Source organism: Crinia signifera, chromosome 11 (assembly GCF_055691185.1).
Source record: "Crinia signifera chromosome 11, ASM5569118v1, whole genome shotgun sequence".
NCBI lineage: Eukaryota > Metazoa > Chordata > Amphibia > Anura > Myobatrachidae > Crinia > Crinia signifera.
The window spans coordinates 91,659,614-91,682,109 of record NC_139227.1 but is presented as its reverse complement, the minus strand read 5'-3'; the positions used below and the strand labels follow the sequence as shown (position 1 = coordinate 91,682,109).

At 44.1% G+C, this 22,496-nt stretch overlaps 1 protein-coding gene across 1 annotated transcript in view; it reads right to left on the bottom strand.

The window, feature by feature from the left end:
- The window catches only part of PPP6R3 (protein phosphatase 6 regulatory subunit 3), an 88,376-nt gene that overhangs the window by 54,683 nt on the left and 11,197 nt on the right, over nucleotides 1–22,496 (bottom strand). The window contains exons 2-8 of the mRNA XM_083163631.1: nucleotides 20,262–20,393; nucleotides 19,125–19,256; nucleotides 9,267–9,499; nucleotides 7,787–7,973; nucleotides 5,639–5,776; nucleotides 1,589–1,654; nucleotides 990–1,102 (exon numbers count right to left, since the gene is read on the bottom strand). Of these exons, the coding sequence (XP_083019757.1) occupies nucleotides 990–1,102; nucleotides 1,589–1,654; nucleotides 5,639–5,776; nucleotides 7,787–7,973; nucleotides 9,267–9,499; nucleotides 19,125–19,136 (749 nt within the window). The 5' untranslated portion in view covers nucleotides 19,137–19,256; nucleotides 20,262–20,393. The remainder of the gene's footprint in view (nucleotides 1–989; nucleotides 1,103–1,588; nucleotides 1,655–5,638; nucleotides 5,777–7,786; nucleotides 7,974–9,266; nucleotides 9,500–19,124; nucleotides 19,257–20,261; nucleotides 20,394–22,496) is intronic.

Sequence of the window (22,496 nt, the reverse complement as noted above, 5' to 3'; positions counted from 1 at the left end):
TGCTACCTCTGCTTCCGTGCAACCTCCCTCAATGTCTGCTGTGCTGCCAGTCAGCACAGCAGGACCCACACACTAGTGACTGCAGATATTAGCTGCTGGAGAAATGTTCATTCTCCTTGCCTCAGTCTTGCTATAGTCTCAGCCCAGGGTCACATTGCTGGACAGAGACTATAGCAAGACCCTCTTTAAGGATTAGTGCAGTTAATGTTTAGATGCACTGTTACTTAGGGAGATCTTCAATCCCCGGCAAGCACCTCCCGGGCCCTATTCAATGCTGTCTTCCCCAACAGCATGGAGCAGGGTTTCTCGGCAGAACGAGCCCGACATCACTAGCTGTCGGGCTCGTTCTGCCAAGAACGTCCGGGAAGTGACGAGCTGCAGGCTGCAGCTCGCCTCTTCCCGTCCGCAACTCCCGGCCACGCCCCCTTTTCGCTCCCCACCAGGCGGGATATTGAATCCCGCCTGCATGTTCTCGTTCGAGCTGACCGAGAACGGGACCGGGTCACGGCAGTCGAGCAAGCTCGACTGCCGTGACCCTCAGATTGAATACCCCCCTTAAAGTTTGTAAAGTGGTTTGTGTTTATTTATGGCAAATCCTTACAATTGATCCTTAATAAAAGGTGCCCACACACTGTACGTTTTGTGATAGATACATTTTTTACTAGGATGCATGGCATCTAGTTCAAATCGCATGCGATACACGAAAACAGCGTGCGATTTAAACTAGATGCGATGCAATCTAGAACAAAGTACTGCCTACACAGTGAACACTGAATAGTGTGAAAAAGATTTTCAGTGAAAAAGATTCACCGCAAGGAGTAAAAGCCGTATTCGCCGGAAAAAAACAGTGAATCGGGAGCATTGAATATTGCCCAAGGACTAGGCAGCAACAACCTTCTCCAAGCACAACACAGCGCTCCTGAGTTCCAACACAACCCAATAAGCGATACTACAATTAAACTGTGGCACACTGAGCAACAAAGGCCTACTTTTCAAGGGTAGCAAGTAGTGGGTCCGGTTCCAAACTGTTCTGAACTTGTAACATCTGATCTCTGCTCAGACGTATGATCTCACAAAGGGACTGTGAGGCATTTGAATGTCTCTGTGAAGGCAGAAAAGAGGTTCAAAGAAGATTTATAACCGATACAGTTTAAACAGATCTTGTGAAAAAAAAAAAAAAAAAAGGACAAATGGAGCAAAATGAAGTTGCATTATAGGACACGCCTTGTGCCCTATAATGCAACTTCATTTTGCTCCATTTGATACGTCAAAATGGATTTGATACAATCCATCTCAGAGGTCAATAAACAAGAAGGGCTGATTTCTCAGGTCACCTTCTTGCAGCTTAAAATGTAATAAATAGATTCTCTTAAAATCAAACTTGGGGCATGCTAAATGATGCTAATCGCACTCAAATCATTCTCTATTATATATAGACTTAATTGGAAAAAAAAAAAAAAAAAAAACTTTAAAACTACAAGAGGTTAGGAAACATCCCTGAGGAGGGCAAAATAAATAAATAAATAAAAAGCACAAAAAAAAAAGGAATGGTGTTTAACATCACATACAGCTCTAACGGCATACTTACATCTTCATCCTGAGAGGGGTGCACTAACTCCACAAGCCTCTGGATTATCTTCTCTTCATTTAGCCACTAAGAGAGAAGCACCACATTAGACAGGGAGAGGAACGCTGCCAAATATCCGCCCCCTATAACGGCCTATTACACACCCCAGTACAAAGCTCTCCCACTTTTAATCACTTGTGAAATCAGTCACAATAAATCCTACATTGGCTGCAGGATCAGCTAAAATATGGAGTACCTCACCAATAAGGGGATTTTTGGTCCTTACCTGTAAAAATTTTCGTAGGCCAAGGTGGATGCTGGGAAAATGGGGTATACCTGGTCAGGAGGACCGGGCACCAAAGAGTACTGTCTTTGAGATAGTGCAGCCCAGTGCAGCCCATAGCTCCTCCCCCTTATCCCCCCTTACTGTCCTCAGAGACCAGTTTTAAACTTAAGCCGATGAATAGGGATAGAAAAACAGCCGTTCAACAGAACTCACAACTTAAACAGAATAGCTAACTAAGGCAGGGTTCAACTGCCAACGTAATAACTGCTGATCTGGAGCGCAAAGGTGGGTGCCCAGCAGCCACCTTGACCTTACAGGTAAGGACCAAAAATCCCCTTTTTTCTAATGGCCTTGGTGGATGCTGGTAAAATGGGACGTCCAAAAGCTGTGTCCCCTAAAGGCTAATTTCACACACCCCAGCTCTTGCTGGGTGGCGAAAACCCATACGAAGCCATGCAGCACACAGCAGTTTAGAATGGAGGGGGATGGCCACAGCCCGGCAGCCGTCCCTTCCAGTGGTGGGATCCGGCAGCAGCCGGGCGGCCAGGCCATGGCCGCATCGTGTGAATGGACACAATAGTGTCCATGAACAACTACTGTGCACGGCACGGCTTTTGGCCATGCGGGATTTCGCCGCCCAGCAGGAGTGTGTGAAATAGCCTTAAGGGTGGGCACACTGCCGATCTGCACTAAGTACACCTCTGCCAAAGGCCATATCAGCCGAGGTGAAGTTGTCAAAACGATAGAATTTTATGAACGTGTGAGTAGAAGACCACGTGGCCGCCCTACAGATTCACTCAGCCAAGGAACCCGCCCGCACAGCCCAGGAGGTACCAACTGACCTGGTGGAATGTGCCCGCATCGAAAGAGGGACCTGCTCATAAATACGCCTGACTTATTGCAGCCCTTATCCAACGGGCTAAGGTTCGTTTCGAAGCCGGCCAGCCCAGCTTTTGGATATCGTAAAGGATAAACAGAATTAGTTTTTCTGACGGTTCCCGTCCTAGAGACGTAAAAAGACGCAAAGCCCTAACAACGTCCAAAGACTCATCCACTCCTAAAGTGTTATCCTCGCCTGATGAAGGAGAATAAACCGGAACCACAATTTCCTGGTCCAGTCTTGTACTAAGTACCGCTCTATCTTCATGGAAGATCAGAAAGGGTGATCTACATGAGCGAGCACTTCAGTCTGATACCCTAGGAGCAATGTCCAATAAGAAAAGGGTCTTAAGTATGAGCCACGATAGAGCTACTGAGTGTAACAGTTCAAATGAAGGTTTAGCAAGACCAAGGATAAATCCCATGGATTAGTAGGCCTAACCAGGGGTTGAAGATTTAAAAACCCCTGTAAGTAGGTATTTATAGTTGTAGATGCAGCTATCTTCCTCTGAAATAAGACAGAGTGGAAACTTGCCCTTTTAGGGAGTCATGACTGAGACCCAGGTTAAGACCTGATTGCAGAAAAGCCAGGATCCTAGATAGGAGATCAATGCAAGGAATGAACTTTCTAAGCTCGCACCACAGGAAGTATGTGCGCCAAATTCGATGGTAAACCTTTGCGGATGACGGTTTCCTGGCTGCCAACATGGTTTTGATAACCATATATTAAATAAATAAATATAATAAAATAAAATAAAAAAAAAAAACACCTCAAGACAGACTGCTCAACAGCCACCCCCGTCAAAGCCACCCTGGCAATGTTGGGACGATGCAGGGTCCCTGAGACAGGAGGTCCGGACATATCGGAAGGTGAAATGGAGGGGCCTTGGATAGACGTAGAAGGTCCGGGTACCACGACCGCCTCGACCAGTTGGGTGCAACCACGATTGCCAACACTGGTTCCAGCTTGAGACGTCGAATGAGGCGTAGTAGAAGGGGTACCAGAGGAAATGCATAAAACCTTCTGAAAGGAACACAGAGCGGGCAGAGCATCTACTAGACAGGCTTGAGGGTCTTTTGTCCTTGAACCGTAATTTGGAAGCTTCGGGTGTGTCGGGAGGCCATTAGTTCCATCTGTGGGGGGGACCCCAAAGATTGACCAGAAGAGCAAATACTTCGGAATGGAGGGAGCACTCCCCGGAGTGGATTGTTTGACTGCTTAGGAAGTTCGCCTCCCAATTCAGTACCCTGGGAATGTATACTGCCGACAGGGCCAGGAGATGCATTTCTACCCACCGCAGTATGTGAGATGACTCGTTCATTGCTGCTTTGCTTTTTGTGCCGCCCTGGTGGTTTATATACGCGACTGCCGTCGTGTTGTCCGACTGGACGAGCACGGCTTTTCCGTGAAGGGCCCCCAACTGCAGAAATGTTTGGTGGACGGCTCTTAGCTCCAGGATGTTTATGGAAAGAGTCACCTCCTGAGGCTCCCAGAATCCTGGGAAGGAGTGATGTTGGGCAACAGCTCCCCACCCTAGCAGGCTGGAGGCCGTGGTCACCATCACACATTCCTGGCTGGCAAATGAACAGCCCTTCGAGAGATTCGTCTACCGCAGCCACCACAGCAGGGAAACCCGAACCTCCCTTGTTAGTACCAGAAATTGAGTCTTCAAATGCAGGTGTGAACGATTCCAGCAACTCAGTAGTGCTGTTTGAAGGCGGCGCAAATGGAACTGTGCAAATTCCACCAATGGCAAGGTGGACACCATCTTCCCGACCACTTTCATGCACAGGTGTATTGACACCCTCCGATGTGCCAAGAAGGATTGAATCAGCGCCTGTAATTCCAACAGCTTGTCCTTGTTGAGGGCTCCCAGGTGCATCATGGAAGTCGAGGGAGTTAGGCTGGACTTCCTCCAGTTGATGATCCAACCATGAGACCTGAGGATGTCTGTAGTTACCTGCAAGTGTTTCACGGTGGGAGAAAGGAAAAAGGTTGGAGAATTCTGGGGTGTACTCTGAAAATATGTCTGGAGGGCGTTTGGAGTACTCAGTGCAGAATTAAAAAACCCTTCCCTCTAGTCAACTGCAAGTGTGACTGGAGGAGTTCCGCCGAGTTGGCCAACAGAAGGAGGTCTACATAAGGAAGGATTCATATCCCCTGCAGATGCAGGCGAGCTGCCATCACTGCCATTAATTTTGTGAAAACTCGAGGCACATTTGGAAAGGCCAAATGGTAGGGCCTGAAACTGGAAGTGGCACTCCAACACTGCAAACCGCAGAAAACGGTGTTCCAAGCTTATGGGTATGTGAAGATAGCCATCATGGAAGTCTTAGGGAGGCCGGGCTGAAACCTTGTGGAGGTTTGAGCTCTTGCCTTACTCTGTGGTCTTAAAACAGAAAGGACTGCTGCCTCTGCTTTGACACTCCTGAAGGAGGATGCGCATGTCAGAGGCAGAGCTGCCGCTGCACTGACACTGTACTGAAAAAAAAAATAACACAATAAAGAGAAAATAAAGAAAGTTAAGGGCTGAACCAGCCCTCTCTTTAGTAATAGCACCCTGTTCCTCAGAGCACCAAGGGGGAAAAAAACTGGTCTCTGAGGACAGGAAGGGGGTATAAGGGGGAGGAGCTACGGGCTGCACGATCTCAAAGACATAGTACTCCTTGGGTCCCGGGTCCTCCTGACCGGGTATACCCCATTTTCCCAGCATCCACCAAGGCAGTTAGAAAAACAGTGAAGTGTTGGAGACTCAAATAACACATGGAATGTGGTGTTCGCCATTTACAAAAGGGACAAAAAGCACTCTGTACAACAAGCTGCAAATAGCAAAGCAATAAGGCAGAGGCCTATGGCAAGAAGGCATAGTGTTTTCCAAGCATTACTAGAATGCAGGTATACTTACATTTAGGACATCTTGTCTTAGCTGTGGTGGCTCAATGCATGTGAGAAGTCTTAGCAGCAAATCCATAATTGCAGAGGTTCCTATGTGTTTTATTATCAAGTCGACAAAATCATCTTTTTTCTTTAAAAATGCTACAATCTGCAAAACAAAGAAAAGGTCTTAGTCATGGTTTTATATGGAACTATGGTGGTCTACAGTTGCAGACAAGAGACCAAAGCATGGGTGCGAGACCAGTGGTTTTATTGGCAGCATTACTAGTGTGACAGGAAGTGGGAGGAGACACCTCTCAGCATCAAATACTGCCTCTCCCTCATTCCCAGAATGACTTCCACAGCTACCACCAGTTACCGCAACATCTAATCTGCCTAGTGGACAGACTGGCACAAACCACTCTATGCACAAAACAAGGGTACAGAAAGAGTCAGTCAGTCTATGGTAGGGCAGATAATCTGGAAGAGCCAGCATGGGCAAATTTTAGCCTAGCAAAGCTTCTTCTGCAAACTACTTGTTTCTGGTAGAAAGCGATGACTAGTTACAGAAAATGGTTAAGTGTGGAAGCCAGGCTCCCTGCACCACTTCCACAAAAGGAGCATGTTTGTTCTGTGTGTCTGATTAGAGAGAAAGACTAGCTCTACAACAAGACCAAGCAAACACGCCAGCCTTGCAGTGGTCCAGTCCTGGGAAGTTCAGACAGCGTCTTCTTTCACTCAGTAAATGGGTGTGGTACAGCTCAGTGGCCAAGTCGACAGAGGGTAAAGGTCAACACTGGCAGAAAGTCAACATATGGAGTTTTTCACTATTTTCTGGTGCCAATGTAAAAAGTAAAAATAAAAACACTTAAATAACTCATGTCGACCTAGTCATGTGTCAACCACCTAGATATCGTCTACAACAGGAGAAGCGATGAAAGAGTCAAACACTGGGGGATTAATTGAGGACTTCTGATAGTGTGTACACACGGTTCGATATGGCTTCCGATGTTGACGATATCGTCAACATCGGAAGCCATATCGCATACATATCGCATACTGATTGTATGCATTGTAAGGGCTTCCTAGCCCGATGCGCGCTCCCGTTTAAGGAGAGATCGGAGGGGAGATAGAGTGGGCAGCACACTCTATCTAGCACAAATCGCAAGCATATCGCATGCATCGTATATGCCTTGCGATATTGCTTAAGATGCGATGTGCTATACGATTTCCAGGGCCCTGTCAGTCATCCTGTTGTTAAGTCAAAATCGCTTAGTCAAAATCTTAAGCAAATCTTAAGGCATATCTTAAGGAGTAGAGAAAAAAAAAAAAAAAAAAAAGGGAAAAGTAAAAATCGGACAAAACATCGAATCGTACATCGGATCGCACAGAACATCGAACCGTGTGTACACACTCTTAGAGGTTTAGAGGTGTAGATGACTTCTGTTGGGCCAAACGGATCCTTGTCAGTCACAACAGGGACAAGCCATTCCTCTCGTCACTTGTAACCTTTGCTTTGTCACATTTACTAAACCAGTTGACATATAGAAAGTCCAATAAGAACTCAACCATTATAACCTTTCCCTAGGAGGATAGGGACAAACGGGAGACTCAAACTGTCCCGACATCATGTAACTCTGGGGTAAACCTATGAAGCTTGGAGAAGTGGAATCTATCCTCAAAGAATGTTATGGAGTTTGTATATTTTCCACGTGCTTAAGTGGGTTTCCTCCAGGTACTCCGGTTTCCTCCCACAATCCAAAAATATACTGGTAGGTTAATTGGCTGCCAACAAAATTAACCCTAGAATGAATGTGTGTGCGTGTACATTAGGTAGGGAATATAGATAACGCAGGTCGATCTTTTAACTGTCGCCTTACTTTCTCAAACATTTTTTATTTTAATCTATATAATAAAATGTGAGCAACGCTGGCATTTTTAGCAGATATTTGCACATCTCAAGGATGTTGGCAAAGGGCTAAACAATACGGCACAGGTAAGGTTCTAAGCGAATGCAGTGATTTCCGGCACAGAACTGCTTTGATGACCTAGCCGCAGAAATATAACTTTATTCGTCTGTTTCAGCAAACAAGCATTAATACACTGCACATCAGAAAAATAACCATTAGAACAAGAACCTGCAAGCTCCTGGGTCTGTAAGAGAAGATTCTTCACGTACCTGTTCTGGTTTCCGGCTGATTAAAATGCTCAACACTTTGCTGAAGAAACTGGCAAGCAGTGGATTCAATGGTGAATCATTTAAAAGAAATCCATAAAGTCTTTTTAGTAGAGATTCATCTTCTCCTAGTCTGTCGTTTATCTGTGACACATCGGACGTCAGTAACTCACAAGATAAATTGGGGTACCTGAAGTAAAAAATAAAAAAGTTGGGGAAATCATAAAAGAACATTAGACTACATTTGTTTCCAAATGGACTAAACTGGGTCAGTGTGTACTGGTTGCTGTTCTCCGAAGGGGAGCACAGACAGTCATAACAGAAAACGATAGACAATTTGGTGCAATCAGACATGCACCAATTCAGTGGCTATACTGGCTCAGTTCTGCTCACAACACACTGGAGAGCTCAATACAGTGCAGTGCGTCTCCTTAAAAATGGATTAGAGGCATGCCACATATAACTCCAAATTTCCCTTTGAACCCTCTGAGCAGCTAAAAATGTATATTCTGTAATCTGTAGTAATGCATGTAGCTGTAAAATCCAAGGAATTGGCTCCCACCACCAAGCACCATGCTTCCAAGAAGACAGATTACCAGGAGACCTTTTAAATTGCAGCTACATCACTATAAGAGACCACACGTCAACATATTGCAGCCCTCCTCCTTATAGCAGAGTTCTTACACAAATCTGGCATAAAACAAGACTAAAGTGCTAAAACATAGCTCATTTTATATTATAGTGTTCTACTATTCAGTCAGAGGTCCAAAAAGCAAAATTGCAGTGTTTGTACGCTCAATTCAAGCTATTCTTCAATTGTCCTGTTGTCCAGGTGTAGCGAGTAGAAAAAAAAATGTGTCCCGTTTGGGTGCCCAAATGTGACTGCTTGAAGTCCACTCATTTTAGATGGTATCTGCTTTGTGTGGCTAAACCATGTGATTTTATGTGCTAAAGCAGCGGTTCTCAAACTGTGGGTCCTGACCCCAAAGTGGGTCCCCACCTGCTTAGCATGGGGTCGCGACTCCATGTTGGTGGCCATCAGACTGATGACTTTAATAACAGTCAGTGATTCAAGAAATCTGATAAATCTGTTGAATTGTCTGTTATATTAGACGTCTCATCACTTTGTGCTTCCACAATGCTGCCATGTATGTGCTGTCTGCTGACTACACATGTGAGGTGATGACCTTATGCAAAAACTTGCTGGGGTCCTGTATATATTTTTATTGTCTGATGGGGTCCCAGAGCAAAATAGTTTGAGGAACCCTGTGCTAAAGTATTGGGTGCTCGATACAAGCGACAATTAAATTGCTCTGGTGGGTGCTCCAACAAACATTTAAAATTGCCCTCTTAAAATGCTCCGTAAGAATGATTTTTATATTACCGGCTACAGTTTTCTTTATCCCAAAAATCATCAATAAGTAATACGTACATAGGAGTCTATCTTAACAAAATTAGGATATCACAAATTTACCGCTCTTACTTGTAACGAATCTTCTCATCCATATCTTGGGGTGGTTCCTCTGTGATGAAAGTCACCAAGTCTTCCAAGCATTCAGATTTTAATAAAAACTCCACAAGCTTACGATTCTGAGCCTTGCATTCTTGCAGTATATCCTCCTCATCCATCAGTTCCTTTAGGGTCACCTCATCTCTTTCTAAGAGGGTGTCTATGTGAGATGAAGAATGCAGGTCGAACTTCCAAAACATACTTGTCTGATGAGAAAAAGCTACATTTCAACATTTGCTTGTTGCACACTGCCTATACAGTTGCCTAAATGAAAGCTAGGGAATAAGTGATGCCTCTTTGTATCACTAGACAGGGGTCTAAAGCTGGGTACACAGACAATATGGTCCATGTTAATGATTTTCTCTTGAACTGGCTGGAACTCCTGGACAAATTATATAGTGCATACACACTGAACAAAATCGTTCTCCAGCCACAACCAGGAGCATGCTATTGACGATATAGAGGGGCTCTATAAGGAACAGAGAGCACACATGGTTAAAAGATAGTGTTTGCACACTAAACGATATGTACAAAAACATTGTAAACGATATTATAGTCATTAAGCACATCGTTTAACAAAGTCAGAAAGATCTTGGAAAGACTTTAAAATGTGCAAAGTGTAAGATTTGTAACAATCCCTTTCTGGTACAAAATAGGAAGTTATGCAGAATCTTTTTTTTTTATTATTAAAAATAAAAACCACAAGAACCAAAAAAAATAATATAAAAATAGATCTAGGAAAATTAAAACCCTGAAAAAAACACCTTTAAGCAGTGTACACACTGTGCAATTTACGTTCTATTCAATCCCGATCGAATCACATGGCGCCATGTACACATTCAGTTTTAGACTACGGTATATAGTGCAGATCTTTACTATTTAGGTGGGTATTCAATCGTTGTCGTGCACCCGCAGCCATCTCCCGACGGGGGAGATGGCTGCGGGGGCCCTATTCAATGCTGTCTTCCCCGACAGCATTGAACAGGGTTTCTCCGCAGAACGAGCCCGACATCACAAGCTGTCGGGCTCGTTCTGCCGAGAAAAGCCGGAAAAAGGTGAGCTCCTGGCCGGAGATCGCCTATTTCCGTCATCAACTCGCGGCCACGCCCCCTTCTCGCCGCTCGGGACATCGAATCCCGACTGCCGAGCTGACCGAGAACGGGACACGGCTGTCGAGCTTGCCGTTCCCCTAACATTGAATACCCCCTAATGCTGTGTACACACGGGGGAGATATATTGCTCAGCCATATATGGCTGAGCAATATATTGCTCAGTTTTTTTTTTACATCAGCGACCAGAGATGGTCGCTGATTAAAAAGAAACTGCCGGGGGGAGCCCGGCAGTGGAATCAGCTGGTCGCAGGCGCATGTTCCTGCGACCAGCGATCACCATAGGGACAAAAACGGGAGCGCGCACCTGGCAATATATCGCCGGTGCACACTCCCATTGCGGGCAATATGGTCGCTCAGCGACCATATTTCCCGCGATTTTGCACTAAATCGCCCCCGTGTGTACGTACCTTAAGTCTTGCCTGCAATGTCTATTTTTTCTATTCAATACCACGGGGCCACACATCGGGATTAAGTTAGTTTGATTTGATTTTCCTTTTATAAGCAAAATAGAATAGTCAAAATCGAAGTGTGTGCACTACATGAGATTTCTACCGTCTACTTATTTTCAGTTAGATTGAGCTTCTAGACCAATTCAGACTTACAATTTATGAAAGGAGACTTGCACTTGCATTTTGTTTTGTTGCCATTCATATATATATTTTTATTAAACATGACTGTGCCACAGAACTAAAATCTAGTATATTGTATATTGCCAATTTAAATACAAATGGTCTTCTTTCTTTAAAGCAGGGAAGACCGGGTGATGTAGGGCTGAATGAAAGGGATTTCTATAAATCTATCAGTGGTGTTTCTGCATCTGGGTGCATTACTTTCACAGCAGAAAAGGGTCACCACATGCAGCAGTAAAGAGACTGGAGCGCTAGACGAATATCCCATATTTCTGGAGGCAAAATGAGCCAAATAGCATTGAAAACTAGATTTTCAAGTTGGTTAAAGGCTAGTACCACCTGAAAAGGAAAATAGGTTTATAGTTCAGTTGTCAGTGGACAATGCAGGAGATAAGAAGCTAGATAACCAACTGCTGTGTTAAAATAGTAGTGTTCAAGAAGTATTTTTTTTGTAATATATAAAAAAGTGAGGTCCCCTTCCCACAGCTTGTGTGCCACCTACCAGGAGACAACCATTACTGGATTGGTAGGAAGCACAGAAGAAAAAAGAAAAATCAGTTAATGCCATAAAAAGTATTCAACACATACATCCCTAAACCATTGTATGTGTGCTTACATGACAATGCTGCCAAGCCACCAGTACAGTGATGCGGTATTCCGTTCAATTATTGTACTAATAAATGAGATGACATGGGTGGCCCTGTAACTTCATCTTTCTTTTATTCTCAGTAACTGTTTAAACCATATGTTACATCAATATAAATGTAATATAGCTGGTTACAAAATGCTAAAGGATAACAAATCTGAGTCAGGAATTAATTAATTCCTTTTATCATGGAATTAATTAGTGGGCACCCAACTGAGAAATCCAATTATGCTGCAGATGGACACCTTTCTGATTGCAGCCTCCTAAGGTGGTGGGGGGAAAGGTGCTGGAAGTCCTTGGTTTGGGCACCCTGATCAGGACTTTACATGGGTACAGTCACTGTTTAGCGAGTACTAGAATTACTGGGTGCACAAAACTATTTGGATTGCTCAGTTGGGCGCCAGGATACAAACTGCCTGCGTTATTCATTTACTTGAGAATTTTGGGATGTGGTATAGCTCTCAGGCGTAGATGTATGAAACAGTGATTAGAGAGGAGAAGTGATAAAGTACCTGGTACTTTATAACCAGCCAATCAGCTCCTGACTGTTAAGTTACAGGCTGGGTTTAAAAACAGTTCATCACTTCTCCCTGATCACTGCTTCATAAATCAACCCCTCAATGTCTAAATGAGGGGTAGATGTATAAAGCAGTGATCAGGGAGGAGAAGTGAGCCAGAGGAGAAGTGGCCCATGGCAACCAATCAGCACTGAAGTAACATCTATAATTAGCATAATGTAAAATTATACAGAGCAGCTGATTGGTTGCCATGGGCCACTTCTCTGGCTCTCTTCTCCTCCCTGATCACTGCTTCATACACCCATGAATCCCTACAGGGTTCGACATGCGCAAGATCAACAAATGGAATGTCAACGCAATCAAAAGTCCACACTGAAAAGGTTGACCTGAAGTTTTTTTTTTACATTTTATGTAAATGATCGCGTCCATCGCATGCCATTATAATGGCATGCGATGAACGCGATTTTACATAGGGAACAATGTTAAATGGGCCGATGGCCCTGATTTTTGATTGTATAGGCACCCTAATGGGTAATGTGTATGTTAAATGCCCCCCATTGTTAACGGCAACCCATGATTAACGCCAACCTGAAGCGTTACTAGCCCGCTAGGGGCGGCGGTACGCGTCCTACGACCTTTTCATACCCCCACTATCCACGTTGGCGTGCAGTTGATATTATATAGTGTGGCGAGCGCAGCCAGCCACCGAGCCCAAAGCGTGGCGAGCCCCGCGAGGAGACGCGTAATACCTGTGAATGCGCGTGCGCTCGCCACGCTTCGGGCTCGGTGGCTCGCTGCGCTCGCCACACTATATAAAACCAACTCCATGCGTAGTTGGATAGTGGCGGTATGAAAAGGTCGCCACGCTTCGGGTTGGCGTTGATCGTGGGGTGGCATTTCACCCATGAGGGTGGGTATACAATAAAAATTGGGGTCTGGGGGGCATTTTACATTGGGGCCAATGTAAAAACCGGGTCTCAGGGACCATTTCACATTGGTTCCAATGTGAAAAAAAAAAAAATCAGGGAGGCCAATTTATATGTAACACTTTACAGGGGCCATTTTATTAGATGCATTTTTTTTTTATTTTTTTAGCGCTACGGAGGCCAATTTGTTGCTGATACAATAACTTGGCATAGAAAGTACACGTAGCTGGAAATGTGCCTTAGATATTCTGGTGCATAATCCTCAAGCAGGCATTGAACGGATACTATTCTAGTACTAAACAGAAAGATGTGTGCCAAGACAGCTCTGCCCACGCAATCAAGCTCGTGTCTGCCCCTCTCATTGCGAGTAGGGATGCCAATCCCGGGGCATTTTTTCAATCCCGGATTTCGGGATTGAAAAATGCTCAATCCCGGGATTGGCATCCCTAAAAGAAAAACATGCCCTGTCCACCCGTATAATCAACATGGCGGGGGGGGGGGTGGACATGGTCATGGGGGGTGGGCGGTTATCGACATGGGCGGGCATCGACGCGGGCGGGTATCGACATGGGCGGGAGGGCGGGCGGGTATCGACATGGGCGGGTATCGACATGGGCGGGAGGGCGGGCGGGTATCGACATGGGCGGGAGGGCGGGCGGGTATCGACATGGGCGGGAGGGCGGGCGGGTATCGACATGGGCGGGCGGTCGGACAGAGCAGCGCTGCGGGGGGTGCCTGCTGCAGCCCCGCAGATTACCTTACATAGGCGGGCTGCAGTGGGGCACATAGCGCTGCGGACGCTGCGGGGAGGTCAGTGCGGCCGGAAGCAGTCACCTGTGATAGGCTGCTGTGGCCTGCGCAGCGTGACAGTCAGAGGTCACGCTGCGCAGGCCGCACGCCGGGGTTGGGAACAGCCGGGCAGCTTCTGAGCGGGTGCTCAGAAGCTGCTCGGCATTAGACTGCGCGTGCGCAGTCTAATCCCGAAATCCCGGGATTGGATACTCCAATCCCGGGATTGAAATCCCGGACATTTTGGGGCCAAATCCCGGGATCCCGCCGATCCCGATCCCGGGATTGGCCACCCTAATTGCGAGTGAGTCAGCTTTCCATAATGGATTGTGTATACGAAACTCAAGTTTCTACTTTATTAGATATAGGCCCCTCCACTGTCCACTAAACAGATTGAATGATTCAAGTCAAGGTTTCAAAGTGAAAAAAAAAAAAATGTAAACCCTTTTATACTGCCTTAAATAGCCTGGGTTATTGCACATTAACACATAGCAGCCCCAGAAACTGTATGGTGTAGAAGTACACAGGCCTAACGACCAAGTATTTTAACCCAGGTAGCAAACAGGGCTGAACTCCGATTCAACACAACCTGCTGTCCAGCGTCAGCTAGTAACTCGGGTGTATTTGACCAACTGACCACTCATCCCAATGATCTCTTCTTCTTAAAGCACCAGCTGGGGACATCGCCCACCCAGGATTATGCCAGTGTAAAAAGGGGTCACAAGCCAGGTCGCACCAGTGTTGGAGCCAGGTACAAAATCCCAGGAGGGGAGCAGTAGCAGGACACTACCTGTAGACAGTTCCTGTCTGTCTATATTATTATTATTGTTAATAGCTTTTAATATTTAGTTCTTTATTTCGATATAGTTACATAATCTAAAACAAAATGGAATGTTCCCTAATGTCCTAATCACACTGGGGCAACTGGAGCAATGTGCTGAGCGATCTAGTTAAGCACAGATCACTCAGCACTGCATCAGCAATATGCGCCAAGTGATCTGTCACGGCCAGTGTTTTAAATTGACAGACCACTAGCTATGATTAGATTTATTCTGATAGCAATATAAATCTAGTCAGGTGATGGAGACACTCGGACTGCACATCACCAAGGGCCATACACTATACAGATTGCTTAGAAATGGGGCTGTAATCTGTTAACATAACTGGTTACTGACAAAACAGATGAGTGATTTTCCACTCAAGGGACTAAAGAAAGCTTAGATGTGCCTTATAAAAGAATAAGGAGCAATACATATATAAAAGGTTGGGAATAAAATGGGAAACAATGTATTCCTTAAGTAGGTGTGGGGAGAAGGAGGAAAGCTGTCCATGGAGCTACCAAATATAGGTTGAGTATCCCTTATCCAAATATCAGTTATCCAAATTATCCATACATTCCAGAAAGTGAAAAATTGTTTTTTCTTGCTATAAGCATTACTGGGGACATCTGTAACAGCCAGGGCCGGTGCTACCCGCTCAGCAGAGGATGCACAGCAGGGAGGCGCCGGGCAGTAGAGTCGCTCTTCCCAACTGTACATCCTCTGCTGTTCTCTGTGGCTGGCTGTCGGATACTGCTGCGCCTGTCACTGCATGACAGGCAGCAGTGACGACACCACAGATTTCCCTCTGGGCAGCTAAACATCAGGTCACTCAGCTCAGCAGCACAGACCGATAAGAGGCGGGGCTACACGGATGGAGGGGGCGTGGCTACATGGAGCAGAGCTACAAGGAGCCAGACTGGTGGAGGATGAACAGCCTGCCAGGAGAGTAAATTGTGAGTGTTCTATTGTCAGCAGCTGGTGTCTGCAAATGTATAGGCAGCAATACTAAGGTCAGCAACTGGTATGGGCATATGGTTACACAATGCTACTAATGTCGGCAACTGGTGTGGGCATATGGTTACACAATGCTACTAATGTCGGCAACTGGTGTGGGCAGTGTATAGGCAGCATTACTAATGTCGGCATATGGTTACACAGTGCTACTAATGATGGCAAATTGTGTGGGCAGTGTATTGGCAGTGCTACTACTGCCGCCAACTGGTGTGGGCATATGGTTACACAGTGCTACTAATGTCAGCAAATGGTGTGGGCACGTCTATAGGCAGTGCTACTACTGTTGGCAACTGGTATGGGCATATGGTCACGCAGTGCTACTAATGTTGGTAACTGGTGTGGGTGTTACATATAGGCAGCGCTACTGGTGTTGACACTACATAAGCAGAGCTACTACTTTTGGCAACTGGTGTCGGAGTTATGAATAAGCAGCGCTACCAATGTGGGCATATGCAGGAGTACTCAGGGCATTATGTGTATCATAATGTGTGTCAATGTCATATGGTCATTAAAGTGCATGGCATATGGTGTATGGGGAATTACAGTGTGTGGAATAATGTGTAATGGGCATTATGGTGTGCTGCATATTGTGTAAGGGGCATCAGGATGTGTGGCATAAAATACTGTATGTGGTAAAATGTGTAATGGGGCGACGGTGTTATTGGTAATTTAATGTGACTACGCCCCTTCCCCATGAAGCCACATCTACATTTTGTGCCTACAGCGCGCACTTTCCCTGTTTTTTGTTGTTGTGGTGAGGTAGTCACCAACTCCCTTTATAACACATGGCACCAAAATGGGTAGTTACGGCACCAGTGCTGTGTAATGTGAATAAGATTGTGCTACTGTGTGGTGTAATTTGGAGTGGGAGTACTATTGTGTGGCCATGCCCCTTCCTTGTGAGATCACACGTCTTTCTTTCGGTATCCCTTTGTAAAGTTTGGGTAGGCGCAAATTTATAGTTTGCAGGAGGGCGCCGAACACCCTAGCACCAGCCCTGGTAACAGCACTACTGAGGACATGATATGTAACTGGCACTACGGGGGACATTTGTAACAGCACTACTACTGGGGACATGGTCTGTAACTGGCATTACTGGGGACATTAACAGCACTACAGAGGATACGATATGTAACTGGCACTAAATATGTGCAAGAAAATGATTGCTTGGCATTCAAATTCAGTGTCTGAGATGGAACAAAGTTTGTGTACTATGTTTTGAAACCTTGTTTCCTGCACAAAAAATATATGTGTGTATTTCATGTGTTTGATGTGTTTGTACAACATAAATGCAAGATACATCATTGAAATAAAAAAAATATTCTGAAATACAGAATAAAATCTTCTGGTCCCGAGCATTTTGGATCAGGTACACTCAACCTGTACTGTAGTATATGATCCTGACTCAAGACTGCAGACCAGTTGATGGCTTTATTTACTAGTGAGATCATTAAATTAATGAGGTTAAGTTTAGTATGGAGGATTCAGGTTACGGCTACTTAATAGGAAGACTTAATTAAGCCAAATGTTTAAACACATGCAGATTTGATGTTAATTTCCCCGATTATATAATAGCAGCAATTACATTTTTAACAAAAGCAGCTGTGCTTGTGCTTCTCTTCCCCTAGCCCCTACCATTACTCTTTATAGCCCAAATATTCCTGTAAATGAAACCCAGCTGCTGTGAAAAAGGTCTAACAAACATTGCTATTTTTATTATTAATAATTTTATATTACCATGAATGCCAATAGGAAAGTTGATCCTAAAAGGTGGTATCAGAATGTTCACACACACACTAAAGGGCCTTATTTTAGTTAACTGACAAAATCCTTCTTAGCTGGACAAAACCATGTGCACTGCAGGTGGGGCAGATGTAAAATGTGCAGAGACAATTAGATTTGGGTGGGGTTTTACTACAAAGTGAGATCTATATTACAGTGTAAAAATAATGCAGCCAGTATTTTCCCTGCACAGAAACAAAATAACTCACCCAAATCTAATTCTCTCTGCACATGTTACATCTGCCCCCCTGCAGTGCACATGTTTTTGTCCATCTAAGAAGGATTTTGTCAGAAAGTGAACTAGAATAAGGCCCTAAATGTTACATAAAAAAAAAAAAAAAAAAGTCTACCTCTGGCCAAGTATAATACAATAGACCTTTACAAGTGACCTGAAGGTGGGATGTGAATGGACTGGTTTCCTTCTATTACTACTACAATAATAAAAAATAAAAAAAAAAAGTGGGACAGAATTTACATACTACGCTCATGTAAGAGATGGGTTGTTTTTAGTTCCAGGAAGGAAGAGGGGGAGAGGATGGGAGGGGAGTACAGCTGGTGACATACAGGCAATCCTGCTGGTCAGAAGGTACAAGACTAACCTTGCAGAGTGACGTTAGGGGAGATCAGAGCCAGCACATTAGCTCCGGACAATCTATATCTATATATCTTGTAACATTTTAGTTAGGAGCTGATAGGTTCTCTCTCTGGATTACCTCTTCACCTTAGTGACCCTGGCAAAGCTCTGCCATTCACATTTTGGTGCCTTTATGCACAATTTGAAGATGCGACACCCCTCCCCCAACCTGGATACGGTCACTAGGACTTAGCCATGTCAACCCATTTCAGGTGTCAGCCTATGTAAGGTCGAAAGTCTGAAGGCAGAGGCAAGCATTAGTCCAACATCAGTTTTTCACTTTTTGCCGACAGGCGGCATTTCATACCCTACCACCCACTACGGCAAGGCGGGAGAATATAATAGTGTGCCTGAAGCATGGCAAGGGGAACACGGCACACAGACATGCCGACATGGACTTAAACTGGGTCCATGTCGTAATTCAGGGGAAAAAAGTGAAAACCTCATGTCATCCTTTTGACTGCTAAACTAATGCGCGTGTCAACCTTCCGAACCTGTCAACCCTATGACCCATAACCCACACCCACACCCCTCAACACACCCAAGACCAGCATCACTGGAGTGTAGCACAGGAGCACAGAATACCTTTCATATTAATGGACACTGCATGAATTTGGGAGATTTTTCTAGAAGTGCAACAAAAACGCATCTTATTAATAAGGGCCTAGAACTGCAGTAGAGGGACACTAACCAGGACTTGTGAACAAAGATTACCAGGGGGGGGGGGGGGAAGGTCAGTAGAATAAATGTTCAGGAACGAAGTGTAATATGGACATTTAAAGGTGTTAGGAAGGCCAAGACATGGAATGGAAACAGGCTAAATCATTCATCTATCAGTTCTATATGTAGGATGAAACGTAATTGAAGCAGTTTTCTTACATTTGAGGCATCAGCTTTTTACAGACATGAAGGAGAGAAAGAAAGAATAAAATGAAACGGACAAATAAATAAGACTCGTACTGCTGCAAACATGTTACTGTGAAATGTCAGAATGTTTCTCCGATGCAAGATGACATTAGGGGTTTCCCATTCAACGGGGGGGCAGGTGAAGGCAAAGATTAGTCCATCAAATTCCAACAGAAAGCAGGGTCCCTTGGAATAAGGAAAAACAAGACTGTGAAAAGTGTCTCGATGAAACTGCATGAGAATGTTGCAAGTCGACTATAAGATTAGTGCCAAATATTGGGCACCCATCACAGCACTGGTACAGGGCCTGATTCAGAGATGGACGCATTAGAACAGCAGCCGCGCCTTTGTTTGCAGCAGCTGTGCTAAAATATGCTAAATACCTGGAGGCGTCTGGTATTAATAGACTCCTCCTGCCAGCTTCTGTGATCCGCTGCTGCACCGGATGGCTCTGCGTGAACATCGGCCACCAGAGTAATACTAAGGATGCTCCAAAAAGCCTGTGTTTTCACGCAACCGCGGCCAGTGAAGCGGCGTCCGAAGATTCAGCCACTGGCCCGAGCACACAAGGTGCCAATTCCTCAGTTTCTGCAAAGCTTGCCGTTTCCACGCCTTTACTGCCACCAAACTGCTGCAACTTAGGAGCCCTGCAAGCGATCGCGCAGACAATCTGCACAGATTGCAAAACGTCGGAGATGTACGCAAACCGTCGGGTTTGCGTACATCTCTGAATCCGGCCCAAAGTTAGTTACATGCAAGGTACAAATAGAACAAGACAAGTGACAGACAGCAGTCATTGTCTACCTAGGTCTAATGATAACAGAAGAAAATGATGTGAAGTGAAAATGCAATGGAGGGGTCCCATAGAGCCTTTAGAAAACAGTGTAAACCATCCGATTAATAGTTTTGTATTGCACTAAAGACTGCGGTGGTGGTTAACATATGCTGCCAGAATTCAATATCAGACTGATAACATGCCACCGAATAATCCCTGCGTGTGTAATGCCTTTATATTTCCCCTTTCAATCATAAAGGCTTTAACTTGGGTGTAAACGTGACTGCTTATTACTATAACAAGGAATACAGTAACTGCATGCTAAAGCAATGTTTGTTAGGGTTTCTTTTTAGTGCACTGAAACAAATGTTATTACATGGGGGGGGGGAGTCATTAAAAAAGTAAATCGTACATACCTGTTAAAATGAATAAGTGTTAAGAAAATAAAACTCCTCTTAGTCTCTTCAAATTCTGGCCCATTACAGGGTATCCCGACTACATTAAAAAGGAAATTTCTAAAAGGAACCTTTAGCAGAGAAATCTTCTGCCTAAAAAAAAAAAAGAAAGAAAAAGATATACTGAATTAGTGTCATTTGGTTAATTTTGGTTTAAAGAAATGCATACTCAGATACCAAATATTGGTACAGGTTAAAGACCTTCCCCTAGTATTGTGTATCATGCAAATACAGAAAAAGGATTTGATCACAGAAACCTGACAAAACAAGGGTGGCCTAGTGCGCTAAAAGCATTGCAGAGGGCACTTAATTTAACCCCTTCATGACAGAGCCAGTTTTTGCCTTCCTGACAGAGCCCTTTTTTTCAAATCTGGCATGTATCACTTAAGTGGGGATAACTTTTTTTTGCTTTTACTTATCCCAGTGATTTTGAGATTGTTTTCTCGTGACACATTGTACTTCAAGTTAGTGGTAAATTTTCGTCGATACAGTCTGTGTTTTTTTGTGAAAAATACCAAAATGTCGTAAAAAAATGGAAAATTTTGCGATTTGCAAAATGTTAAATTTTCTGCTTGTGAGACAAATAATCTTACCACTCAAAATAGTGAATAACTAACATAGACCATATGTCTACTTTATGTTGCCATCATTATTTCAACCTCATTTTCATTTTTTTGGACACTAGGAGGCTTCAAATATGAATAGCAAATTCTCAAATTTTGTACTTCAAGTTAGTGGTAAATTTTCGTCGATACAGTCTGTGTTTTTTTGTGAAAAATACCAAAATGTCGTAAAAAAATGGAAAATTTTGCGATTTGCAAAATGTTAAATTTTCTGCTTGTGAGACAAATAATCTTACCACTCAAAATAGTGAATAACTAACATAGACCATATGTCTACTTTATGTTGCCATCATTATTTCAACCTCATTTTCATTTTTTTGGACACTAGGAGGCTTCAAATATGAATAGCAAATTCTCAAATTTTCAAGAAAATTTCAAACTCTGATTTTTTTAGGGACCAGGTCAGTTATGATGTGACTTTGAGTGACTTGTATGTGAGACACCCCCATAAATGATGCCATTTCAAAAACTGCACCCCTCACAGTATTCAAAACAGCATTTTGGAAGTTTGTTAACCCTTTAGGTGTTTCACAGGAATTAAAAGAAAGTGTAGGTGAAATTTCCAAATTTCATTTTTTTTGCAGATTTGCAATTTTAATACATTTTTCTAAGGAACACAGTAGATTTTACTAGAGAAATGTGACTAAAAATTGATTCCCCCAATTCTTTGGTTTTCATAAATATCCTATATGTGGCCCTAGTGTGCACGGTGACCAAACCACAGGCTTCATAATAGAAGGAGCACCTACTTGATTTTGGAGCCTCCTTTTTATGAGATTATTTTTTAGGCACCATGTAGGTTTCTAGGCACCATAAGATGCTAAAAGTTAGGTACCCCCCCACAAGTGACCCCATTTTGCAAACTACACCCTTCAGGGAATTCATCTAGGGGTATAGTGTACATTTCAAACCCCCAGGGGTTTCACCAATTGTGGTACAACTGGGCAGTGAAAATGAAAAAAAATAATTTTTCATTTTCACAGCTCAGTTGTATCAAAATTGGTGAAACCCCGGGGGGTTTGAAATGTACTCTATACCCCTAGATGAATTCCCTGAGGGGTGTAGTTTGCAAAATGGGGTCACTTGTGGGGGGGTTCCACTGTATGGGTGTTTCGGGGGTCATTCAACCAGAATCTGTGCTGCAAAATCCAAAAATCACTCCTTCCCTTCTGAGTCCTGCCATGCACCCAACTGGTATTTTTTGGTCACATGTGAGGCATTGCCGTACCCGGGAGAAATTGGGGCACAGATTTTGGGGTGCTTTGTCTCCTTCATTCCTTGTGAAAATGAAAAATTTTGAGCCAGATCTGCATTTTTGTGTAAAAAAATGTAATTTTTTACACAAAAATGCAGTTCTGGCTCAAAATTTTTAATTTTCACAAGGAATGAAGGAGACAAAGCACCCCAAAATCTGTGCCCCAATTTCTCCCGGGTACGGCAATGCCTCACATGTGACCAAAAAATACCAGTTGGGTGCATGGCAGGACTCAGAAGGGAAGGAGTGATTTTTGGTGGTGGAATGAATGGCGGGTGCTATGTCGCATTAGCAAGACCCCCGAAGCACCAATACAGT